The following is a 21,783-nucleotide window of genomic DNA, read 5'->3' as shown; positions in this document are numbered from 1 at the left end:
TCCGCCTCAAGCCCGGGGTTCGGGGACGCGGTCGGGCAGGACAGAGGGTTCGGTTCGGGCGGGGTCTCTCCGCCCGCATCTCTGCAAGCCTATCCGGTCCCGCACACGGCAGGGCGCGGTGGTCAGCGGGGTGTTCACTGCGCGCCCTTCCACTGCAGCCAGCAAGCTCAGACCCCGGGGCGAAGGCGCGGGTCTCGGGAAACAATGGCTAGGGCACACCCCGACGTGGGGCGGGGAGCGGGTGCGGGCGCCGCGTCGCCCCCGCGTGGGCTTCCCCTCCGCGGGCCGCCCCGGCCCCGCCTCCTTCCTGCCCGCGTCCTGCAGGGGGTGGGCCCTCCGGCGTCCTCGCCCGCCCATTGGCGCAGGCCGCCGCGCCGTCTCGCCCCTAGCGGCACTCCTATTGGCTATGCGCGAGCTCACGTGACGGGGAGGACGAGGGGGCGGTGGCGGGGGGGTGCACGGCGAAAACAAAGATGGCGGCCGCGCTGGGGTCGGTGGCCGAGGCGGCTGCGGGACGACGCGCGGGCTGGACCCTCTGAGCGGCGGCGCAGCAGCGGGCTGCGGGGTCGCGGCGGCGGCGAGAAGCGGCGGGAGCGCGCGGCGCCCCTAACTTCCAGCCGCAGGAGCGCGCCGGCACCCGCCCGCCGGGCCGGCCGGCCGCGATGTCCGGCGCCGAGGAGGCCGGCGGGGGCGGCCCGGCCGCGGGGCCCGCTGGCGCCGTGCCGGCCGGGGTCGGCGTCGGGGTCGGAGTCGGGGTCGGGGCTGGGGTCGGGGCGGCTGCGGGGCCGGCGGCGGCGCTGGGCGAGGCGGCAGGGCCCGGGCTCCCGGACGAGGCGGGCCTGGCCGGCGCCCGGCAGCTGCAGGAGGCGGCCGGCGACCCCGACGCGCCGCCCAAGAAGCGGCTGCGGGCGGCCGAGGCGGCCGAGGCGGCGGCGGCGGCAGCGGCGGCGGGCAGCGGGAAGCTGGAGGAGCGGCTCTACTCGGTGCTGTGCTGCACCGTGTGCCTGGACCTGCCCAAGGCCTCCGTGTACCAGGTAGGGCCGCCGGCCCGACCCCTGCTGGCCCCGCCGCGGGCCGGCTCTGCGCTCCTGGCCCGAGGGGCCGCAGCGCCTACCCGGACTCCGCGGGGCCGCCCTCCCCGGGAACCGGCTCAATTCCCACTCCGACCCCTCCCCTCCTGCTCGGACGCCTCCTTCTCCAGCCCACCCTCGGCAGCCCCCCTGCCCGCCCCCGCCCCAGCTCCAGGGCTGCAGGTCGTGTCTCCCCCAGCGCTGCTCCTCGGTGCTCCGTGCAGCCACACCCCCGTGTCCTCGGAGCTCTGGGGGGAGAGTCCCCTTGGCTCTGTCCGGCAAGAAGGGAGGGGGCTGCCGCTCGCTTGTCCCTTCGCCTCCTTCAGCAAGCTCTGGCTACCTCTCCAGCTGTCCGCCCCCCTCCCCACTTGAAGACCTCACCTGCCCCTGCGGGGTAGCTGGGGCCCACCTCTGGTGGACCCCTCGTGTGTCTCTGCGCCTCAAATCTCAAGTGCCCCTGGAAAGTGAGCAGGTTGCAAGTCACTTTTTTTTTGCACTTGTGGGAACAAGGAGCCTTGTTTCCTCGCGCGTCCCCAGCCTCTGGCTCCCGAGGCCTCCCTGTTCTGACAGGAGGCCGCTTGTGGAGCTGTGGCTTGCATCCTCCTGGAGGTCAGGTGGGGCCAGCTCGGGGCAGGCTTCTCCCAGCCGCCGATGGAGCTTGCTTGCCCACGACGTTGTGTGTGGAAGAGCTTTTCCTGGGCCTTGCGTGAGCGTCCAGGATCTGGGGTGGGAGTTCCCGCGAACACCTAGGGTCTCCTAGTCCCTCTCCAGTGAGCAGGCTGCACCAGAAGAACCAGAGTGCTGGCTCCTGGTCCGCACCACCCCCAAGAACCAGAGCTGTGCTGCTGGCCAGAGCGCTGCTCTTCGGAGCCTGGCACAGCAGGGCCCTGCTCAGCACTTTGCTTGCTGACCAGAACTTGGGCTCTGCCGCCAGCCCGCACGCTCCCTGGCGACACCTGCACCTGAGGAGCACAGTTGTTTCTCTCACGTTTCTAGAAGCCTGGAGACACCTCTGGAATGTGTGGTTGTGGGGGAGCCCTTGGGCCAGTGTTGGACCTTACCTTGGCTGCTGGCAGATGGGCTGTGTGGTGTGGGAGGGGCCTGCCGGTGCCCCCGAGTGCTGTGGGGTTCACTTGCCTCGCAGCTCCCTGCTGTGTGCACTGACCCTGGAGGGTGCCGTGCATGCGCAGGTCTGGTCTGCCGCCCCGTGCACTCACGGTGCCTCCTGCAAGGCCCTGGTCAGGGGCCCACTCGGGCACAGCCCCTTCGTCCTCCAGTGGCTCTGGTGGGCCGCTTTCAGGCCTGCGGCACGTTCTGCGCTGCTGCTGGCGCTGTTCTGCCTGACCCCAGCAGAACACATGGCTCGGGTCAGGGCTGGCTCCGTGTCCAGCTCTGGGCTGAGGAGAGGCAGCAGGTGGCTGTGCTAAGCCCTGGGTGCGGGGAGAGACTCCCTGGGCCTCTGGAGCTGGCCGGTGCACGGTCACTCAAGAGCGTGTCATCTGGCCAGCAGACACCCGGCACTGCCAGGAAAGCCGGGTGCTGGTGAGCCTGGTCATGGGCTCCCCACCTGTTCTCTGAGTCTGAGGTCACCACAAGTTGTGCCCCGAGCCTCGGCATGGCAAGGGCTGGGGCCGGCCCAGGCGTCAGCAGGTGCTGGTTTTGATGCTGGGTGTGTCCTGGGGGAGGGGCCGCCTTCTGGAGTTGAGTGTGCACCCAGGTGGGCAGCAGCGGGGATGGAAGGGCAGTCAAGCTGGGCAGGTGGACAGCCCGTGCTGGTGCCTGCTGTGGACGGAGCTCTGGCTGAGGGCAGCGAGAGCGTCTTGTTCCTGGCTCTGATCCTTTGCACAAGTTGACATCAGGAGGAAAGGACCCCAGGTTGTTCCCACTCCTCACAGGGCCCTCTTGAGGCTAGCATGTGGCAGAGGCCTCTGTCCAGTCATGGGCTGTGGGCCCCTCGTGTCTGTTCCGAGCCCTGGGCCCTGCAGTGTCTGTCGCGTCTGCCTGAGCGCCCCCCCCACCCCGCCCACCTGAGGAGGCCCAGCCGAGCCAGCACCCCTGTCAGAGGCCTCCCTCCTGCCCCTGGGCCTCAGCGCTGGGCAGCGGCTGCCTGACGGGCAGTGGGGTGTGCGTTCCTGGGAGCCCCCTGCCCAGGAGCGGGGAGCCTTGAGGCCCCTCCGCAGCTCCAGGGGGCAGCACAGGACACCGCAGGAGGAGCAGGAAAGGCTCCTGAGAGCGGTGCTGGGGCGAGCCTGCTGTCGGGGACCACGCCTGACAGCAGCAGCTGGCCTGGGCCTCTCGACCCACAGGCCACCCTGGGAGGCCCCGAGGACGGGGGCCTGTGGCTGGCCTGGGCCTGGCAGCAGCCCCCAGCAGGAGAGGACGAGGTGCGGCTGCTGCTGAGCCGGAAGTTGGGAGAGCTGGTGTCCTGAGGCCCGGGGTGGGGGGACAGCTGCCCCCTCGAGCCCGGCCACGCGCCCAGCTCCCCTTCCACCCAGACAGACGAGCTCCAGCGGAGCCTGGTGAGACGGGCTGGGCACACGAGGCTCCTGCAGCAGGCCGAGGCCGCTGGGGGTGGCTGTGCTCCGGGAGGTGGAGCCGTGACACGTTCTGGCGTGGTGACCACGGAGCTGGTGGCGATGCTGAACCTGCCAGGTGCAGCGCCTCACTGCCATGCCTGCCGTCCCTCCACCTGTCACCGTGAGGCCCCACGAAGGGTGCTCGTGGGCGGGGCTCCAAGCATCTGTCCTGGGAGCCCCTGTGCTGCCCGCCACTGTGTGGGGTCCTCCAGGGCCCAGCTCCTGGCCGGCTGCTGCTGAGGCCCAGGGTGCAGTTGCCCTGTCCAGGCCCATCTGCACGTTGGGTCAGATGGTAAGGAAGGCTCTGGAGCCTGATGACCGCCCTGCTGTGGACAGTCCCCAGAGTCTCCTGACAACGGGTGGGGGCTGCCTGTGGGCTGGGCCCCAGACAGGTGATGGCTCACCGTGCAACCCACAGCTGCACGGCAGGACCGGAGGGCCAGTAACCACACCTCTCCCTGCCCCTCTGTCCTGAATCTGGGCTGCCCAGAGCAGGAGGAAAAGCTAGGTAGGTTTGGATGGGTGGAACTCGGGAGCCCCAGCCCTGCTTGGAAACCCTCCAGGGCCCAGGGCCAGGTGGCCTCAGCAGGGGCTACTGTGGGAGCCCCAGGCTCTGAGGGGGTCTTGGTGCCGGTGCCCATGGAGCTTCCTGGTGGTGGGGGGGGGGGCACTGGCTGGTGCTGTGTGGCTTCGGCCTCACTTTTGAGTTATACTTGGGCTTTCCTCCGCTGAACAGTGGCCACCAACGCTGCCTCCCTGGGCAGCATGGTAGCCAGCCAGCAGTCCACTCACCACCAATGCCTCAGGCATGGACAGAACAGGACAGTTCCCACCTTGCTCCTGCTGTGGGCAGGCCGCCGCCTGTCGCCACTCTGCCAAGACCAGCTGAGTGTGCAAGGCTGCCCCTGGGTAGCCCCTGCTGGGCCCCATTCCTCCAGACTGAGCCCAGCCAGCTCACTCTTGATGAGATTCAAACGATAACCTCAGTGGTGGTGTGGGTATGCCTGCCACAGGCGAGGCCTTCCTTCACGTCAGTCCTCACCACCCCCTGGGCCTGGGGCGTTGTGCTGCAGGGTTTCCCAGGGACCCTGCTGTGCATGCGTGGCTGGCCCTGTGAGCAGCCCCTCCCCAACACGCCCGTGCAGAGACACAGCCTGGGCCTGGGCGGGCCCCTCTGCTGGGCTGCACCCACTCAAGGATCCTGGCCCCAGAGGAAGCTTGTAGCACAGCAGCTTTTCTAGAGGCCACCGCGCTGGCCATGGAGTCTCCCAGGGGAAGCACATCCCTGTCAGCCCAGAAGCCCTGAGCCTGCCCTGAGTTCTCTAGCCCCCTGGGCAGCTGACCACTCAGCCCTGAGCCTGCCCTGAGTTCTCCAGCCCCCTGGGCAGCTGACCACTCAGCCCTGAGCCTGCCCCAAGTTCTCCAGCCCCCTGGGCAGCTGACCACTCAGCCCTGAGCCTGCCCCGAGTTCTCCAGCCCCCTGGGCAGCTGCCTGCTCAGCCCTGAGCCTGCCCCGAGTTCTCAGCCCCAGCTGGGCAGCTGTCTTGAGGTCTCTTGTCCTCTCTCGACTCCCATCCCATACTGTCAGCCCCGTGGTTCATCGTCTCAGTGGCACCAAATGTCAGGAGGGGCCTGGCTCCTGCCGTGCCAACTCCCTCCTGCTCTCGTCCTAGCCCAGTGTAGCCTCCTGTCTGCCCCAGCTCTCTGCCTCCCCACTCTGGGATGGCCCTACAGGTGGCCGACCCCCTACCTGGGTGGCAGCTGCCCTCTCGAATGTGACACCACACGGGGCTGGAGTGCACAGGACAAGCCTGCACAGCCTCTAAGAGCCAGGGTGAGCGTGCCTGCCTCAGCTGGGGAGGGAGTGTCCATCCCCCGCTGGGCAGCTAATGCCCTGGGCATTTTTCTGTAGGCACCAAAATCGGGGGCCTGGTGTGGGGGACCACCCCCGTCGGCCTGCCCAGCTGGAGTGGTGGCTGTCTCGGGGCCCTCCTGTGCAGCTGTCTGCAGCCTGGGGAGGACGCACTCCTCACCAGCGGGAGCCCCTCGGGATGGCTGCCTGCCCCTGTCCCTGCCGGGCGCGGGCAGCGCGAGTGCCACAGGCCTGTGAGCTCCATCTCCCTTTCCTTCTTCGCAGTGTACTAACGGTCACTTGATGTGCGCTGGCTGTTTTATCCACCTACTAGCAGATGCCCGGCTGAAGGAGGAGCAGGCCACCTGCCCCAACTGTCGTTGTGAGATCAGTAAGAGCCTCTGCTGCCGGAACCTGGCCGTGGAGAAAGCCGTGAGCGAGCTGCCCGCAGAGTGTGGCTTCTGCCTGCGCCAGTTTCCCCGCTCCCTCCTGGAGAGGCACCAGAAAGAGGAATGCCAGGACAGGTAACTGCCGGCCGGGGAGGGCCAGCGCCCTGGTGTGGGCAGGGCTGGGCCTTGGGTACCGCCCTGCAGGCCCCTGGCGGGGGGGCACGAGGCCGCACAGCAGGCTGTCTGGACGGGACCCTCGCCCTCCGGGGTGTTCTCTGGTCGTGGGTCTGGGACATGGTGGCCACTCAGCCAGAGGGGCCCAGCCACCAGGCCTCTCCCGGAACGAGGCTGTGTGGGGTCAGTGTCTGCTGGCCCCCGTCTGTCCATCTCTTCCCCCCTTTGACGAGGAACCCGGATCACCACTGAGTGCCCCCTCATGGGCGGGATTGGGATGCAGCGGCCTGCCAGGGACGCAGGCCCTGAGCACTGTGCCCGCCCCCCCAGGGTGACACAGTGCAAGTACAAGCGCATCGGCTGCCCCTGGCACGGCCCCTTCCACGAGCTGACGGTGCACGAGGCTGCGTGTGCCCACCCCACCAAGACCGGCAACGAGCTGATGGAGATCCTGGACGAGATGGACCAGAGCCACCGCAAGGAGATGCAGCTCTACAACAGCATCTTCAGCCTGCTCAGCTTCGAGAAGATCGGCTACACAGGTGAGCGCCCGCCGCCGCACGCCGCGCGGGGCCGCGCCGCGGGGCCAGCCTCTGGACGAGCTGCTGGAGAGGGGGCTGAGGGGCCAGGCAGGACCAGGGCACGCCCCAGTGGCTCACGGCAGCGCCTCCCACCCGTCCCCAGCTGGGGTCTGGGCCTTTCCGGGTCTGATCAGGAAGGGGTGTGTCTCGGGCCCGGGGGCGGGAACAAGACGAGTGCTTGGTCCAACCCGGGTCCCGTCCCTGGGCGGCCATTGCAGTGGCCGCAGGGCCTCCTGTGGCCAGCAAGAAGCTGGGGAAGGGGTTCCAGAGCAAGCCGAGGGCACCGAGCTCAGACTGTAGAACTGAGTGGATGCCACAGACGGGCAGGCTGGACCAGGCCAGGCCCGCTGGATCTCGTGGCTCTCCGGGCCATGGCCACCACCTTTGAACATGCCGGGAAACAGCAGCCAGGCAGAGCCTGGTGCAGAGAACAGCGAGAAGCAGCCGTTGACGCTGGGGCCGCTCGGGGAGACTCCATCCCTCCACTGCTCGGCCCTCGCCAGGCAGCCAGCTCGGAGTGCCCGGGGTGGCCACGGGCGGCCGGTCACGCCACGCTGTCTGCACCGTGGCTAGCTGTGGGCCTGAGCGGGCCCGAGAGGCGAAGGGCCCAGTGGGCCCCAGCGGCACGGAGCCGTGGCCCTGGTTGGTAGCAGCCGTGGCTGTCCTGGAGGGTGCTGTGGCACCGATGGTCCAGGCCAGGCCCTGGGGGTCTGGGTGGGCTGCAGCACTTGGCTGCGGCAGTGGCCAGGTGGGAAGCCCCCCTGCCTGCAGGAAGGACTGGTCGCCAGGGAGCCCACGCCTCCACGGAGGGACTCGCCGGCCCAGGCAGTGGGCGGCACGAGAGGACTCTGTGAAAGCGGGCTGCCTGCCGCCGGACAGCCCCAGACAGCTGGGCGGAGCCTGCGGCAGCCCGACGCCTGCGGACGGGGTGCTGCGCCCCTGGCGGGGCCTGCGTGCCGCACGCCCGCCTGCCAGCCAGCTCCTCTGGCAGCTCTGTATCGGAACCAATAAAAAGCACTTGTTCTCAGAACCGCCTCCTGTCTGTGTGTCTGCTTACCCCGCCCCCGCGGGGCGGGGCCTGGGGAGAGGAGGGAGGCCCGCGCCAGAGCCTCTCCCACTAACTCGTGTCGGTTCTGTTCGTAGTTGTTCCCCCAAAGCTTGTGCGCCTCCATTTGCCATTATGGCGTTTGACTTGCCTTGTGACAAGTAGAGCACGCTGCGTCCGGGTAAGTGGCCTTCCTCCCCGGCCGAGCCGCCCGGGCCCGGCCGGGGAGGGCGCCGCCGCGCTGCCCCGCCCCCGCTGACGGCCGGCGCCCCCCGGCCCTGTCTGTCTCCGCAGAGGTCCAGTTCCGGCCGTACCGCACGGACGACTTCATCACGCGCCTGTACTACGAGACGCCGCGGTTCACGGTGCTGAGCCAGACCTGGGTGCTGAAGGCTCGCGTGAACGACTCGGAGCGCAACCCCAACCTGTCGTGCAGGCGCACGCTGTCTTTCCAGCTGCTGCTCAAAAGCAAGGTCACGGCGCCCCTGGAGTGCTCGTTCCTGCTGCTCAAGGGCCCCTACGACGACGTGCGGATCAGCCCCGTCATCTACCACTTCGTCTTCACCAACGAGAGCAACGAGACGGACTACGTGCCGCTGCCCATCATCGACTCCGTGGAGTGCAACAAGCTGCTGGCCGCCAAGAACATCAACCTGCGGCTCTTCCTGTTCCAGATCCAGAAGTAGGGCGGGCGGCGCGACCGCCTCGGACGCACGCTGGCGAGGTCTGCATGCCTGCGCCGCGGGGTCCTCGCCCCGGCCCTCCCCTGCTCCCGGGGCGGCCGGAGGCCCGGCTGACCGCGGAGGAGGCGGCGCGCTGGGCACACGGGGCTCGGACGGGTGCCAGGAGCTGAGAGCCCCGAGGCGGCGCTGCCTGCTGCGGCCCCTGCACGAGACCCCACTGGGCTCAGAGGGCCCCGCTGGCTTCAGACGGCATATTTGATTGCAATTAAAAAGGCAGCCTTGTTTCCTACTTTCTGTTTTGTTCGAGGGGAAGGCGTGGCTCTGAGCGCACAGTGTGGGGGCTTTGCTGCGGCCTGGGTCAGAGGGCACCCCGTCCCTGCCGCTGCACCTGTATGTGCCCCCCGGCCCAGGAGAGACCTGGAGACGTCGCCTCCCGCAACACTTGAGATCCGGGCAGGAAAAGCCAGGCAGGGTCCCCAGGGAGGCAGGTGTCAGCTACCACCAGGGCTCAGCACAGTTTTGGAAGGCAGGGTGGGATTCTGTGTCTTCCCACGAGAAACACACTGGACTGTGAGGGCCCCGCCGTGAGGGCCCAGCATTCCTGGTTGTGGAGAGAGCACCAGGGCTGCTCCCCCTACGCTGGCCCTGCATCCGGGGCCCCTCTCCAGCGGGGACTCCGCCAGCTCTGCCCTCTGACGGCTGCGTGGGGGCCGGGAGCAGGGCCACTGTTTGGGCCTCACAGCGAGAAAGGGGCCCTGCCCGGAGGGGAGGGCAGAGCAGAGCTGTGCCGGCCACGCTTCGTGAAGATGTGGCTCTCGTGTGATGGCTTTTCCTCGCTTCGATACCAAAGAACCCATTTCCTGTGCCCTGCCAAGCCTGCCGGACCCTGCCTCTTGCGTGCTGCTGGGCCTGGCTCCCCACTACCCTGTGTCCACGGAACTGAGCAGGACACAGTGGCCCTGCTGACCTGGGGCATTCCCTCCCCTGGCCTCAGGAGGACGGGACGGAGCTGTGGGCTGGGGGTCCCCTGTTTTCCTGAGCAGGTCTGGGCCCTCCTGCCCCATACATGTGAGTTCCCAGAGCTGTTTGGGCTTCTGCTGCCACCCAGCGTGTGGGCGTGAGAGCTGCCAGTCCTGCAAGGCAGTCTGGCCGTCCAGGGGCAGGAAGGCCCTGTGCTGGGTTTTCAGCTGCCGCAGCACAGCCTTGGCTCCCGTACAACCAGGGGAGCCCCACTGCCTGGCTGCCCTGCCCAGTGTCCAGCCCAGGAGGCAGCCAGCTCAGGAGCCCAGGCCTTCGTGGGCATCAGGGCACACGGCCGTGGTGCACGCATTGGGAGCGTGGACACCGCTGAGTTGCAAAGCGGTGGTGTGAGGGCTGGGGCTGGGGTGGGCCTGTGCTGCTGTGTGAAATGCGGATTTCAGCAGAGGGCGGGGTCCCTGGAACAGGTTGGGCTGTTAGGGCTGTAGGAGTGCCTGGAGGCCACCAGGAGGAAGGAGACCCAGGGCAGGCTGAACCCTGCGCCCCTGCCTCTGTCCTGGAATGGGAACGGGAGGGGTCGGCCCAAGGGCAGCACCCAGGCACCCGTGGTGTGTCTGGGGAGCTGGGAGGACCCGGGTGGCCCCGTCCCCTGAGCAGCGCTCGCCGCAGCAGCTGAGCACCCCCCCCCCGCCCCCCGGGGCTGACGCCTCAAACCCCTGTGCAGCATCGTCACCCTGGGGGGCCACGGCCCTGCTGTGTCTCCAGGACCCCACATCACCTGAGGGCAGAGCGTGAGGGCCTCTCCCTCCGCGCTGTGAGCGCCACTTCCCTCGGTTCACCCGAAGTGAGGCATTTACTTACACAAATAATAAACGTGGTTTTTACAGTGTGGAGCAGGATGTGTTTTACCTCTGTTGGAATGATGTCCCTGTCACTTTTGTGGCCTGGGTGTTTTTTGGGTATTTTCTGTGTGCTCCTGTAGTTTTAGAAGCATCCCAAACGGTGTTTCATCTCGCTTCCTCACCAGAAGACAGCCCTGCCAGTGCCTCACACACAGGCGGTGGACAGAGGGGAGAGGCGTCCCCGGAGGCCAGGGCTGCAGGGCACGGAGGACGTGGTCTCCCAGCAGTGCAGGGGTGGCGGCACCCTGCCCACTGAGCCGTAGTTCCCAGCCCCCACTCTCAGCTGGTCTGTGCCTCAGTGCCTGCTCCCCAGCCCATCCCGGGCCCTCCAGCTTCACAGCTGCGCAAGTGCGCAAGTGGGCAGCGATGCAGGCTTCCGAGTCCTGGTGGCTGTTGCTTTCTTAAGATTATTTTATTCCAAAGGTCAAGTTAGGGAGGGAGGGAGAAAGGGAGGGAGAGCAAGACCTCCCATCTTCCAGTTCACTCCCCAAGTGGCCACCATGGTCGGGGTTAGGCTAGGCTCAAGCCAGGAGCCAGGAACTGCACCCAGGTCTCCCACGTGGGTGGCAGGGCTCCTGTACTCAGTCCATCTTCTGGTGCCTTCGCAGAGAGCTGGGTCGGAAGCAGAGCGGTCAAGACTCAAGCCAGCGCTGTGATATGCTGGCATTGAGGGCAGCAGCCTCCAGCCTCCAAGTCTCACCCCACACCCTGTATACACAGCTGGGAGGTTCCCCTCACTGGGTCTGCGTGGGCCACCCACGAGGGTGCAGCCGCATCAGTGGACTCTGCACCAGCTGCGACCCCAAAGGCACGTTCCGAGGTGGCCGTGAGCACCCACATGGTGCAGCACAGGGGCTGAGGCCCCGAGCAACCCCAGTCACGGGATTCCAGACAGGTGCAGGTGAGATGCCAGGGCCACAGTGTCATGGATGGCGGTGTCCATGTTATCTCAGACACCAAGAACTAGAGGATGAGACGCAGGCAGAAGCTAGCCAAGGGACCAGATTTACACACAGCGTGGACACACCGGCACGCTCGGGGAGAGCCACGGGGGCCAGACACACCAGCACGCTCAGGGAGAGCGCGGGGGCCGGAGAAGCCGCTGCCCGTCAGGGTCCCGGTCCCAGCTGCTCCCCTTCTGATGCAGCTCCCTGCTCACGGCCTGAGGAAGCCTGGCCTAAGTGGAGGCTGGCCCAAGGCCCCCGCACCCAGGTGGAAATCCTGGAGGAAGCCCCTGCCTTCCGCCTGGCCCGGCCCTGGCCGTCACAGCCCTCTGGGGAGTGAACCGGAGAGGGAGATGTCCCTCTCTCTGTCAACTCCTTCCAACAAGTCTCAGATGCCCCAGTGCCAGGAGGGGTGGAGCTCGAGTACCCCCCCACCCTCTTCTGGAAGCTGGAAGTGTCACGGTGACAGGTGCGGGTGAGACCGAGCAGTGACAGTTTTATGGCCGTGACCTTGTCGCGGGCTGGAGGTCACCGCCCGCGTGGGCAGGAGCCAGGCATTCAAGCAGGCAGGTCTGATTGCGCGGAGGGGCTGGGGCCTCCATGGCCGGCTTGCTTCTCAACACAAAACACCGCCTTGGAATCGCTCGGGCAAGCAGTATTGCAAAACACACTCGCCCCTTCCCACAACAGTGCCCAGGGGCGGGGGTGCGAGCCGGGCGGGCGCTGGCCCCGGAGAGCCGCCTGCGCCCCGCACGGGGGCGCGCGGGTTCCAGTTCCGCTCCCTGCTGATGCGCACCCTGGGAGGCGGCGGGTCCGGCCAGGCGCGGGACACCCGGACGAGCTCCGGCCCCCGGCCTGTGCCGGCACCGGCGGAGCGAGCCAGCAGAAGGGGTTCGTCTCTGCCTTTCAGCTACATAGCTGCTTGTGAAAGCAGGCCTTCTGTGCGCGCCCCCATTTCAACAGGAAGTACGGCGTCCGCAGCGGGTCGTGAGGTGGACTGTCCAGCACCCGGCGGCCGCGAGGGGAAGGCGTCCACCCTCCCGAGCCGCCCCAGCCAGGCAGACGGCCACTCCCAGAATGCCTCAGGCGGGCGGACTACGCTTCCCAGAACGCTCTGCGCCGCCAGCCCGCGCACGCGCACATTCAGGGGCGGGGCCGAGCAAGCGCGACGGTGAGGGGGCGGGGCCGAGCAAGCGCGATGGCGAGGGGGCGGGGCCGTGGGCGCCGCGCGGGAAGTCCGAGCCGGCGGCGGCGGCGGCGGCGGCGGCGAGCGGAGTATGAGCCTGGAGCGCGAGCTTCGTCGTGAGTCCCGCGGGGCCCGAGTGCCCGGGGCGTGGAGGAGGGACGGGGCCCCGGGCGGAGGCTCAGCTCCCCGCCTCCCTGTTCCCCGCAGAGCTGAGCAAGGCCCAGGCCAAGGCCCAGAGGAGCGGGCAGCTGCGTGAGGAGGCCGCCTGCTGCCACCAGCTGGGGGAGCTGCTGGCCGGCCATGGTGAGCGCGGGCGGGCGGCGGGTCTGCGGGGCGGCCGGGCGGCCCTGACGACGATCGTGCGGTGTCCTCCCCGCAGGCCGCTACGCAGAGGCGCTGGAGCAGCACCGGCGAGAGCTGCAGCTCCTGGAGGGCGCGGGCGACAGCCTGGGCTGCGCGGTGGCGCACCGCAAGATCGGGGAGCGCCTGGCGGAGCTGGAGGACTTCGCGGCTGCCCTGCAGGTGCGCGGCGCCTCCGCCTAGGGAGCCGAGGGCCCGCGCGGTTCCTGGGAGCCGAAGCCGTGGGCGGAAGTGTGGTTCCCGGGGGTCGCGCCCGCGGCGGGGTCCCTGGCGCCCCTCTGCCCTGATGCTGCGGGACAGAAGGAGCCGGCCCGGCCTGGCCCGCTCTGCGCTGGGTGGGGTGAGCGCCCAGCAACGGTTTCTGTCCACGCCAGCACCAGCACCGCTACCTGGAGCTGGCTGGTTCCCTGTCCAACCACACCGAGCTGCAGCGGGCCTGGGCCACCATAGGCCGCACGCACCTGGACGTCCACGACCACTCCCAGTCGAGGGAGGCCTTGCTGCAGGCGCAGGCGGCCTTTGAGAAGAGCTTGGCTATCGTGGACGAGAAGCTGGAAGGTGGGTCCACCTCGGCTGCGGCCGTGCTGCCTCCCACGGTGGGGCGGCCTTGGAGGAGTGGGGGGAGCAGCTGGGGGGAGGGGAGGCAGTGAGCATGGGGCGGGCGTCTTCCAGGGGTGCTGACTCAGCGGGAGCTGAGCGAGATGAGGACCAGGCTCTACCTCAACCTGGGCCTCACCTTTGAGAGCCTGCAGCAGACGGCCCTGTGCAACGACTACTTCAAGAAGAGCATCTTCCTTGCTGAGTGAGACCCGCACACGCGCCCTGCGGGGAGGGCAGGGCTGGGACTGGCTGGGTGTGCCCACCCTGAGCGCCCATCACGCCTGTGCCCACAGGCAGAACCACTTGTATGAGGATCTGTTCCGTGCCCGCTACAACCTGGGAACCATCCACTGGCGTGGAGGGCAGCACTCCCAGGCCATGCGCTGCCTGGAGGGGGCCCGGGAGTGTGCGCGCGTCATGAAGAAGCGGTTCATGGAGAGCGAGTGCTGCGTGGTGGTCTCACAGGTACCCGCTGCCCCCGGCCCTGGGCTCGGCCTGGGCGGGCTGGGCCCCGGGCGTCTGCCCGCCTCTCAGCCTCTCCTGCTGCTCCTCAGATCCTCCAAGACCTGGGGGATTTTTTGGCTGCCAAACGAGCCCTGAAGAAGGCCTACAGGCTGGGCTCCCAGAAGCCTCTGCAGAGGACGGCCGTCTGCCAGAGCCTCAAGTATGGTGAGGCGGGGGACACGTGTCCGTGGGGAAGTGGCAGCTTCCGTGTGGGCTCTCTTCCAACCCAAGGGACGGGTCCTCGTTGGGAGGAGACCCCTTCTTTCTCGAGTCTGTGTCGCCCTGGAGGGTGGCGGGAACCTGGCCACGCCTTCACTGAGGACTGTGGGTCAGAACAGGTGGCGGCGCAGCGTGGGTCTCAGCGCTCAGGCGCCGTCTTGGACTGCTCCGTGTGTTACCTCTAACCCTAAGACGACCCCTTGAGACGGGTTCGGGTTCCTACCACCCCCTTGTCGGCAGGCAGGTGGAGGCATGGCATGCCCCCCTCACGAGACCCTTTCTGGCAGTGTTAGCGGTAGTCCGGCTGCAGCAGCAGCTGGAGGAAGCCGAGGGCAGTGACCCTCAAGGCGCCATGGCCGTCTGTGAGCAGCTGGGGGACCTGTTCTCCAAGGCAGGCGACTTCCCCAGGGCGGCTGAGGCATACCAGAAGCAGGTACGTGGCCCCTGGCTTGAGGGCAGGTACAGAGGGGCCCGGCCAGGGAGGCGGCCCCCGCCTCACTGCTCGGGCCCCCTAGCTGCATCTCGCTGAGCTGCTGCAGAGGCCGGGGCCCGAGCTGGCCGTCATCCACGTGTCGCTGGCCACCACCCTGGGAGACATGAAGCAGCACCGCCAGGCCGAGCACCACTACCGAGAGGAGCTGAGGCTGCGCCATGGCAACGCCCTGGAGGTGACGCCCCTGCCCGCCGCCCAGGGTGCGGGTCGCCCACAGCCGCCTCGAGGGGTGTGCGTGGACGGCCAGTGCCGCCCTGGACTGCTGGCCTCGAGCAGTTAGTTGGGCACGAATGGGGCGTGTGGGGAACCGGCCCATGGCGGCGGCCCGCTGGCCGTGGCGGCCAAAGCCTCTGACTCCTTCCTTCCTCCTGCCCAGGAGGCCCAGACCTGGTTCAACATTGCGCTGTCCCGTGAGGAGGCCGGCGCCGCGTACGAGCTGCTGGCCCCCTGCTTCGAGAAGGCCCTCAGCTGTGCCCAGCAGGCCCAGCAGTGCCAGCTGCAGGTGCAGGAGCCCACACCGTGCCCGCCCTCCCCAGGCCCCCAGCAAACCCAGCCTCTGCTCTGCACCCTCTGGCCCAGCCCTGAGAGGGGCCTCTGAACCGGACTCCCTGCTGCTCCCCAGAGGCAGGTTCTGCGGCACCTCCACGCTGTGCAGCTGAGGCTGCAGCCGCAGGAGGCCCACGGCACTGAAATCCGACTGCAGGAGCTCTGTGTGCCTGAAGAGGAGGAGGAGGAGGAGGAGGAAGCCAGCGAGGCCTTGGAGGCCAGCGAGCCGGAGCTCTCGGAGAGCGGTGAGGGCCGCCGTGCAGCTGCGCCTGGCGTGTTCTCCCTGTCCCTGCTGAGAGCTGGTGCTGTGCCCCCAGGGAGCCTGCTCTGGGCTGTGCCCCTTGCTTCCCTGGAAGTGGGCAGGGGAGCAGGCCGGCCCTTCCTGGAGGGGCTGGCGTTGGGGGCTTCTTGCACATCAACCGGGGGCCAGTGGTGTGTTTGAGGGCTATGTGCCGTCCAGGCGAGGCCAGGCAGGGTGTATCACACAGCAGCCCAGCACATCCCTGAGTCCTCCCCAGGCTGGTACGGTCAGCCACACAGGTGGACGTGGGGCCCGGCTGGACCTGAGAGCGGCTTGGGGTGTGGAGTCAGGGAAGGCCGTGGCATACCTGGGGCGACCTCCAGAACCTGGAGCAGGCCCCAGGCAACTGTGCCTTGGAGGAGGAAGCGGGTGGGTGTGAGCAGGGGTCGCCAGGGGAGGGTGGGGAGGGGGGCAGGGCCTGGGACCAGCAAGGAGCCATGAGCGAGGACGGTGTGGAGAGGGCTGGACCAGCCAGGATGGGCAGGGAGAAGGCGGAGCTTGGGTGGCTGGGAGCCGAGGGTGTGCCAGGCTGAAGGGAGTGACCTGGGTCCTCCCAGGTGAGGGACAGGGGACAGTTTGGGCTGGAGGAAACTGACCTACAGGGCCGGGGCAAGAGACCAGCACACTAGTGGATGGGGTCAGGGTACAGTTCTCTGGGAGAGGGCCTGCCAGCAGGGCCAGGGGTGTGCTGAGACGTGGGCTGGGCTGAGGAGCCCCGGGACTACCTGCCCAAGTCCACCCTCTCTGGCTGCCGCCCCGGCTCACAAGGCTGGGGAGCCGAGGTGAAGGGGGGGCCTCTCACCCCGTGCAGGCTGACGTGGGGCTGTGGGCTGGGCTCTGTTCCAGAGGATGATGCTGACGGCCCATCCCAGCAGCTAGAGGACGAGGAGCTGCAGGGCTGCCTGGGCCGGCGGAAGGTGGACAAGGTGAGGGTGTGCTCCCCCGTCCCACCCCGCCCCTCAGCTCAGCAGCCCTGCCCCTCACGCCTCTGCCTGTACCCACAGTGGAACCGGCGCAACGACATGGGGGAGACCCTGCTGCATCGGGCCTGCATCGAAGGCCAGCTGCGCCGTGTCCAGGACCTCGTGAGGCAGGTGGGCCGGCCCCCTGGGGCAGGCTACTGGGCCCGAGCCACTGCGAGGCAGCTGTGGGTTTGGGCAGGGTCTCCCTGGTGTTGGAACAGTCTGAGGCAGCCAGCACTGACCAGGCCAGGGTGAGGACCGGCCCTGCCTGCCCCCGACCGGGCGTGTCTTCTTCCCACAAGGGGTGGGAGGCCGGCTTCGGGGGGCAGGCATGCCTTCCTCGCGGGCGAGACCTGGGCTGTGGCAGGAGAGTGCAGGGCAGGGCCACAGAGGGCCCATGGGGGCTGCAAGACGGGCCAGGGCCAGGCTGTGGGATGTGCCGGGCAGGCTCCTTGCTGTCCCTGACACAGGGCCACCCTGTGAACCCTCGGGACTACTGTGGCTGGACACCTCTGCACGAGGCCTGCAACCATGGGCACCTGGGTGAGTGAGCGGCAGGTGGGGGCTGGCGGGGCGGGGCGGGGTCTGAGGAGGGCCCTGGGCACGGACTTGCATCCCGCCTGTCCACAGACATCGTCCGCTTCCTGCTGGAGCACGGGGCCGCAGTGGATGACCCAGGCGGCCAGGGCTGCGAGGGCATCACGCCCCTGCATGATGCCCTCAACTGCGGCCACTTCGAGGTGGCCGAGCTGCTCATCGAGCGGGGCGCGTCCGTTACTCTCCGGACCAAGAAGGTGAGCAGGGGCCGGGCGGGGCGGGGCAGGGGCTGGGGCGCTGTGCTCCTGCTCACCAGGTGCCGTGCAGGGCCACAGTCCACTGGAGACGCTGCAGGAGTGGGTGAAGCTGTACTGCAAAGAGCTCGACCTGGAGACGCGGCAGAAGGCGGGGGCCATGGAGCAGCTGCTGCAGGCGACCGCGGCCCGAGGCAGGCGGGCCCCTCCCCCAGGCCCCGGGAGCACACCTAGGGCCGCAGAGGCGGCGGGACGGGGTGGGGTGGGGCTGCCCCTCACGACTGCTGTCTCCCCAGCTGCCCACAGCGCCCAGGCCTCCCGGACGGTGCCCAGCAACCGTTTGTTTGACCCTGAGACGTCTCCTCCCTCAAGCCCCTGCCCGGAGCCACCCTCTCGAACCCCTGGACCTGCAGAGGCCTCCCAGGCCCACGTCAGGGTCTCTGCAGCGGCAGCCAGGCCTCGGAGGAGCAGGCACTGGGTGGCCAGCAGCAGCAGCTCGGAGGACGAGGACGGCTCTGGTCACCCCCGGCCGTCTCACAAGAGGCCCCGGCACTCTCCCTCGGAGGTGGCTGCCGCGAGTGCTGGCAGGGCAGCCTACCAGGCGGCCATCCGCGGCGTGGGCAGCGCCCAGAGCCACCGCCTGGGGTCTGGCTCTCGCGGCCTGGGCAGAGCTCCCACCTCCCGGGCCGCACTCATCCCTGAGGAGGAGTACCTGGCCGGGGACTGGCTGGAGCAGGACATACCCCAAGCCCCCAGCCGGCAGAGCGGCCGCCCAGCCCGCCCCCAGGGCAATGGGGACAGCAGAAGGCCCAGTGCCGCGGGCCAGGACAGTGAGGAGTGCCCTACCAGGCCCCAGGCCCAGCAGACCCGCCCAGCCTGTCCTGAGGGCTGGGGTGCCCCCAGGAGCGCAGGGGACAGCGGCCTGGCTGCAGAGCCTCCAAGGAGCCCCAGCACCCCCAGGGCCTCGGGCCCACCCTCGGTGAGCACATGGTGTGGAGCGCAGCCAGCTCCCAGCTTGGGGCAGGTGGGGCTGAGGCCTCCGCCTTTCCTGACTCCCCCTCCCACACCTGCCTAGGGTCCAGTACCGCCCCCTCCCCTCAGGGTCCGGGTTCGAGTTCAGGATAATCTCTTCCTCATCCCTGTCCCACACAGGTAAGGCCTCACTTGCTCTGCCCCGTGCTTGGCCGCCTCTGCCAACCTGTGCAGCACCATGCCTGGGCAGCCAGCAGCAGGGGGAGTGGGACATGTGACACGGGCTCTGAGCTCAAGCAGCCTGGCCCTGGGGGCCGGAGCCTGGTGCAAACCCAGCCTGGGTCCCAGGAGTGGTGTGGGCCGGCCCTGTGGCCCCAGGAGTGACCAGAGGAGCTGGCCGTGTGCTGTGCTGCGGGAGGGCGGGGGGGCGGCTGTCAGGGAGATGGCCGGTGGGGGGGGAGCTATGGGAGCCGTGGGCCCTGGGCAGGGGTGCAGGACCCTGGGCTCAGTGTGCCCCCGTCCTGCAGCAGTGAGGCCCCTCCGGTGGCCTGGCTGGCCGAGCAGGCCGCCCAGCGCTACTACCAGACCTGCGGCCTGCTGCCCAGGCTCACCCTTCAAAAGGAGGGGGCCCTGCTGGCCCCGCAAGACCCCATCCCTGACGTGCTGCAGAGCAACGATGAGGTGAGGGGGTCCCGGCCAGGGTCCCCCCGTGAGCGGGGTCCCGGCCCAGGGTCCCCATCCCGGCCCAGGGTCCCCCCGTGAGCGGGGTCCCGCCCAGGGTCCCCACGTGAGGCCCCGCAGGCCGCTCGCTCGCTCACTCACGGTGACTTCCAGGTGCTGGCTGAAGTCAGCTCATGGGACCTTCCCCCGCTGGCCGACCGCTACCGTCGGGCCTGCCAGAGCCTGGGGCAAGGTGAGGGCCCAGGAACCCAGATTTGCAGGTGAAGGGGGGGCCGAGGGGGCGAGGTCTGCAGTCCGGGGTATGGGTACCCCTCCCTGGCCTAGAGTCTGATGGGTTCTGTGTCGGGGGTGGGGGAGGTGAGCCAGGAAGACAGCCACGAGCTGTCAGCTGTTGGTGGGAAGAGTGGGATACGTTGAGCCATGGGCTGGCCAGGAAGCTTGTCGGGGGGCTGACACCCCGCTGTGGGAGTGGCCTCCCGGGCTCTGGCCCCGCTGAGCCCATACCTCCCCCCAGAGGAGCACCCGCAGGTGCTGCAGGCTGTGGAGCGCCAGGACTCAGGCCCCTCGTTCAGTGCCTGCTCCCTGGCCCTGCGCCCGGCCCAGCTCACGCCCCTCCTGCGGGCCCTCAAGCTCCACACAGCACTCCGGGAGCTGCGGCTGGCAGGGAACCGGCTGGGGGACGGGTGTGCCGCCGAGCTGCTGGCTGCACTGGGCACCATGCCCGGCCTGGTCCTCCTCGACCTGTCCTCCAACCACCTGGGCCCTGAAGGCCTGCGCCATCTCGCCACAGGCCTCCCAGGCCAGGCTGTGCTGCAGGTAAAGGTGGTGGCCAGCATCAGCTGCGCGGTCAGGCAGGCCCCGTGCAAGGGGACCCCTGAGGGAGGCCCAGCCCACGGAACTTTCAGGAGCCCAGGCCCTGCCTCCTGTCTTTCACAGAACTTGGAGGAACTGGACTTAAGCATGAACCCGCTGGGGGACGGCTGTGGCCAGGCACTGGCCCTCCTCCTGCAGGCTTGCCCCGCACTCAGCACCCTGCGCCTGCAGGCCTGCGGCTTCGGCCCCGGCTTCCTTCTGAGCCACCAGGAAGCCCTGGGAAGTGCCTTTCGGGGTGAGCTGACCCGGGGGCTGGGCCTGCCACTCTAGGCAGAGGAAGGTGTGTGAGTGCTGGCCCCTGGGCTCTGCGGGTCGGGTGCTGTCCTGACAGTGGTTCTGGCCCTGGTGCAGATGCCACGTGCCTGGAGACCCTGTCGCTGTCCTACAATGCCTTGGGCACCCCCGCCCTCGCCAGGGCCCTGCACAGCCTGCCAGCCCACTCCCTCCTGCGCTTGGAGCTCGGCTCCGTGGCAGCCAGCAAGAGTGACCTGGGCCTCATGGAGCCTGTGCTCAGATACTTGACCCAGGTACAAGGAGGGCGGGGACCTGCCAGGCCGCCATCCTGGGCTCGGCTCCCACAGCTGGGCTCACCTGGGTAGAGGGAGGGTGGGGTTCGGGACAGCCCAGGTGCCAAGGCCCCGGGTCCCCACACTCCTGAGGGCTCTTCATCTGCCCTCTGGCTCAGGGTGTGCGGCCTCTGCTTGTGTGCAGGAGGGCTGTGTGCTGGCCCACCTGAGCCTGCCTGCAAACCACCTGGGAGACAAGGCTGTGAGGGACCTCAGCAGGTAGCACCCCGCCCCGCCCGTGCCCCTGGTCCCAAGGTGAGGTCCGAGGAGCTGGGGGGGGGCACTGAGCAGTGCCGGCCCCGCCCCCAGGCGTCGCCCTCCCAGGGCTCCCAGAGCTTGTCACCCTCTGCAGGGCCTGCACGAGGGCCCCCACTCTGGCTCTTGGGAGCACCAGGAGGTGCCCAGGCCTGCCAGCCCGGGAGTGCCTGCTGCCGAGCTCGGCTGGGGCGCTAACCCTGCCCTTCTTCCCCGTCTCCCCAGCTGTCTCCCCGTCTGCCCCTCGCTTGTCTCCCTGGACCTGTCTGCCAACCCTGCCATCAGCCGCAGCAGCCTGGAAGCGCTCCTCGACGCCCTCCGGGAGCGGCCCCAAGGCCTCGGCTTTCTGGGACTGTCAGGTGAGGCCCGGCGTGGCCCCGGCCGCCCCAGCTGCCAGAATCCCCCCTCCCCGAGGCCGGGTGGGGGTCAGCCGGGGGTGTGCCGCAGAGGGGATGCTGGCCGGCCCGCCCAGCTTGGCCCTCAGCTGTCCATGGTGGGCAGGAGAGAGCCCGAGGTGAGGGTGGCACAGGCTCCCACTTCCGGTGGGGTCTGCTCTGGGCCTCCCTGCGCCGCGTGGCCCGACCCAGCCTGTGCGCCGCCGCTGGAGCTGTCTGGGGGCACACTGCATGAACTGGCCAGCGGCAGGCACCCCGGGATGGCCGGCTGGGGTCTGCACAGGGGCCAGGCGGTGCCCTCCAGGGACAAGGGCTGGAAGTAGGTGTGCACAGGGAGCCCCTGCGTTCAGACTGCGTCTCCAGGAAAGCGCCCCCCCCCCCCCCAGGCAGGCTGCACCTGCACCCTCGCGCGCACATCTGCGGGCGCCCCGTGTGTCTGCTTCCTGCAGGGGGAGGCTGAGGACGTGGACGGGCTGAGCCCCTTCCCGGGGTCCCGCGGGACTGAGGCCGCCCTTCCCCCTAGGCTGTGCCGTGCAGGGACCCCTGGGCGCCGGCCTCTGGGACCGCATCGGCGCGCGGCTGCGGGAGCTTCGACTGTGCAGCCGCCAGCTCCGCGCCGAGGACCGCGACGCCGTGCTGCAGCTCCAGCCCGGCGCCGGCGCGCTGCTTCGCGGCCGCAAGCTCTTCTTCCGGCGCCTTTGACCCCCCGCCCCCAAGCCCCCAATAAACGCTGCTGAAGCCGGCCTGCCTGGTTGTCTGAGGAGGGGGCGGGCGCGCAGGCGCACACGGACCCGCGCCGAGGCAGGGGGAGGGCCGGGGCGGGCAGCGCGCAGGCGCAAGATGGCGAGCGCCGAGTTGCCGCTCGGGGCGGTCGGTGTCGGCGCG

The 21,783-nt window shown here is 69.0% G+C and overlaps 2 protein-coding genes and 1 pseudogene across 6 annotated transcripts; all 3 read left to right on the top strand.

Annotated features, from left to right (window-relative positions):
• Positions 1-441: 441 nt before the first annotated feature.
• ZFTRAF1 (zinc finger TRAF-type and ring finger containing 1) lies at positions 442-10,241 on the top strand. The gene is made up of 4 exons (XM_051828714.3): positions 442-1,034; positions 5,784-6,022; positions 6,392-6,603; positions 7,982-10,241. The coding sequence occupies exons 1-4, from the start codon at positions 663-665 to the stop codon at positions 8,371-8,373; spliced, it is 1,215 nt and encodes a 404-aa protein (XP_051684674.1). The 5' UTR covers positions 442-662; the 3' UTR covers positions 8,374-10,241.
• Positions 6,773-7,972, top strand: LOC138850034 (uncharacterized; annotated as a pseudogene).
• Positions 10,242-12,379: 2,138 nt separating the features above from the next.
• Positions 12,380-21,641, top strand: TONSL (tonsoku like, DNA repair protein). Of its 5 annotated transcripts, none has more exons than XM_051828693.3 (26): positions 12,380-12,496; positions 12,588-12,683; positions 12,760-12,902; positions 13,115-13,298; positions 13,413-13,542; positions 13,634-13,805; positions 13,895-14,009; positions 14,351-14,496; positions 14,579-14,731; positions 14,933-15,058; positions 15,179-15,347; positions 16,250-16,329; positions 16,408-16,497; positions 16,836-16,908; positions 16,996-17,159; positions 17,230-17,350; positions 17,453-18,135; positions 18,232-18,308; positions 18,659-18,809; positions 18,963-19,041; positions 19,324-19,625; positions 19,746-19,917; positions 20,034-20,209; positions 20,394-20,467; positions 20,729-20,862; positions 21,422-21,641. In XM_051828693.3, exons 1-26 carry the CDS (start codon positions 12,472-12,474, stop codon positions 21,598-21,600), a joined length of 4,014 nt encoding a protein of 1,337 aa, XP_051684653.3. In that variant the 5' UTR covers positions 12,380-12,471; the 3' UTR covers positions 21,601-21,641. The 5 variants fall into 5 exon arrangements, with proteins under 5 accessions (XP_051684653.3, XP_051684651.3, XP_089192639.1 ...); XM_051828691.3 differs by having other exon boundaries at positions 18,656-18,809; XM_089336513.1 differs by having other exon boundaries at positions 16,250-16,497.
• The last annotated feature ends 142 nt before the right edge of the window (positions 21,642-21,783 follow it).

This window comes from Oryctolagus cuniculus, chromosome 6 (assembly GCF_051225735.1).
Source record: "Oryctolagus cuniculus isolate XC-2025 breed Fujian yellow rabbit chromosome 6, ASM5122573v1, whole genome shotgun sequence".
NCBI classification, from domain to species: Eukaryota; Metazoa; Chordata; class Mammalia; order Lagomorpha; family Leporidae; genus Oryctolagus; species Oryctolagus cuniculus.
This window is presented reverse-complemented; position numbering and strand designations above follow the sequence as displayed.

Bases quoted from the DNA above. Each gene is read 5' to 3' on its own strand.
- ZFTRAF1 (XM_051828714.3), top strand. From the start codon at position 663: ATGTCCGGCGCCGAGGAGGCCGGCGGGGGCGGCCCGGCCGCGGGGCCC. The intron at 1,035-5,783 runs GTAGGGCCGCCG...CCTTCTTCGCAG, and splicing joins CCAAGGCCTCCGTGTACCAG to TGTACTAACGGTCACTTGAT. The intron at 6,604-7,981 runs GTGAGCGCCCGC...CTGTCTCCGCAG, and splicing joins CGAGAAGATCGGCTACACAG to AGGTCCAGTTCCGGCCGTAC.
- TONSL (XM_089336512.1), top strand. From the start codon at position 12,472: ATGAGCCTGGAGCGCGAGCTTCGTC. The intron at 13,299-13,412 runs GTGGGTCCACCT...GGCGTCTTCCAG, and splicing joins CGTGGACGAGAAGCTGGAAG to GGGTGCTGACTCAGCGGGAG. The intron at 17,160-17,229 runs GTGAGCAGGGGC...GGTGCCGTGCAG, and splicing joins TTACTCTCCGGACCAAGAAG to GGCCACAGTCCACTGGAGAC.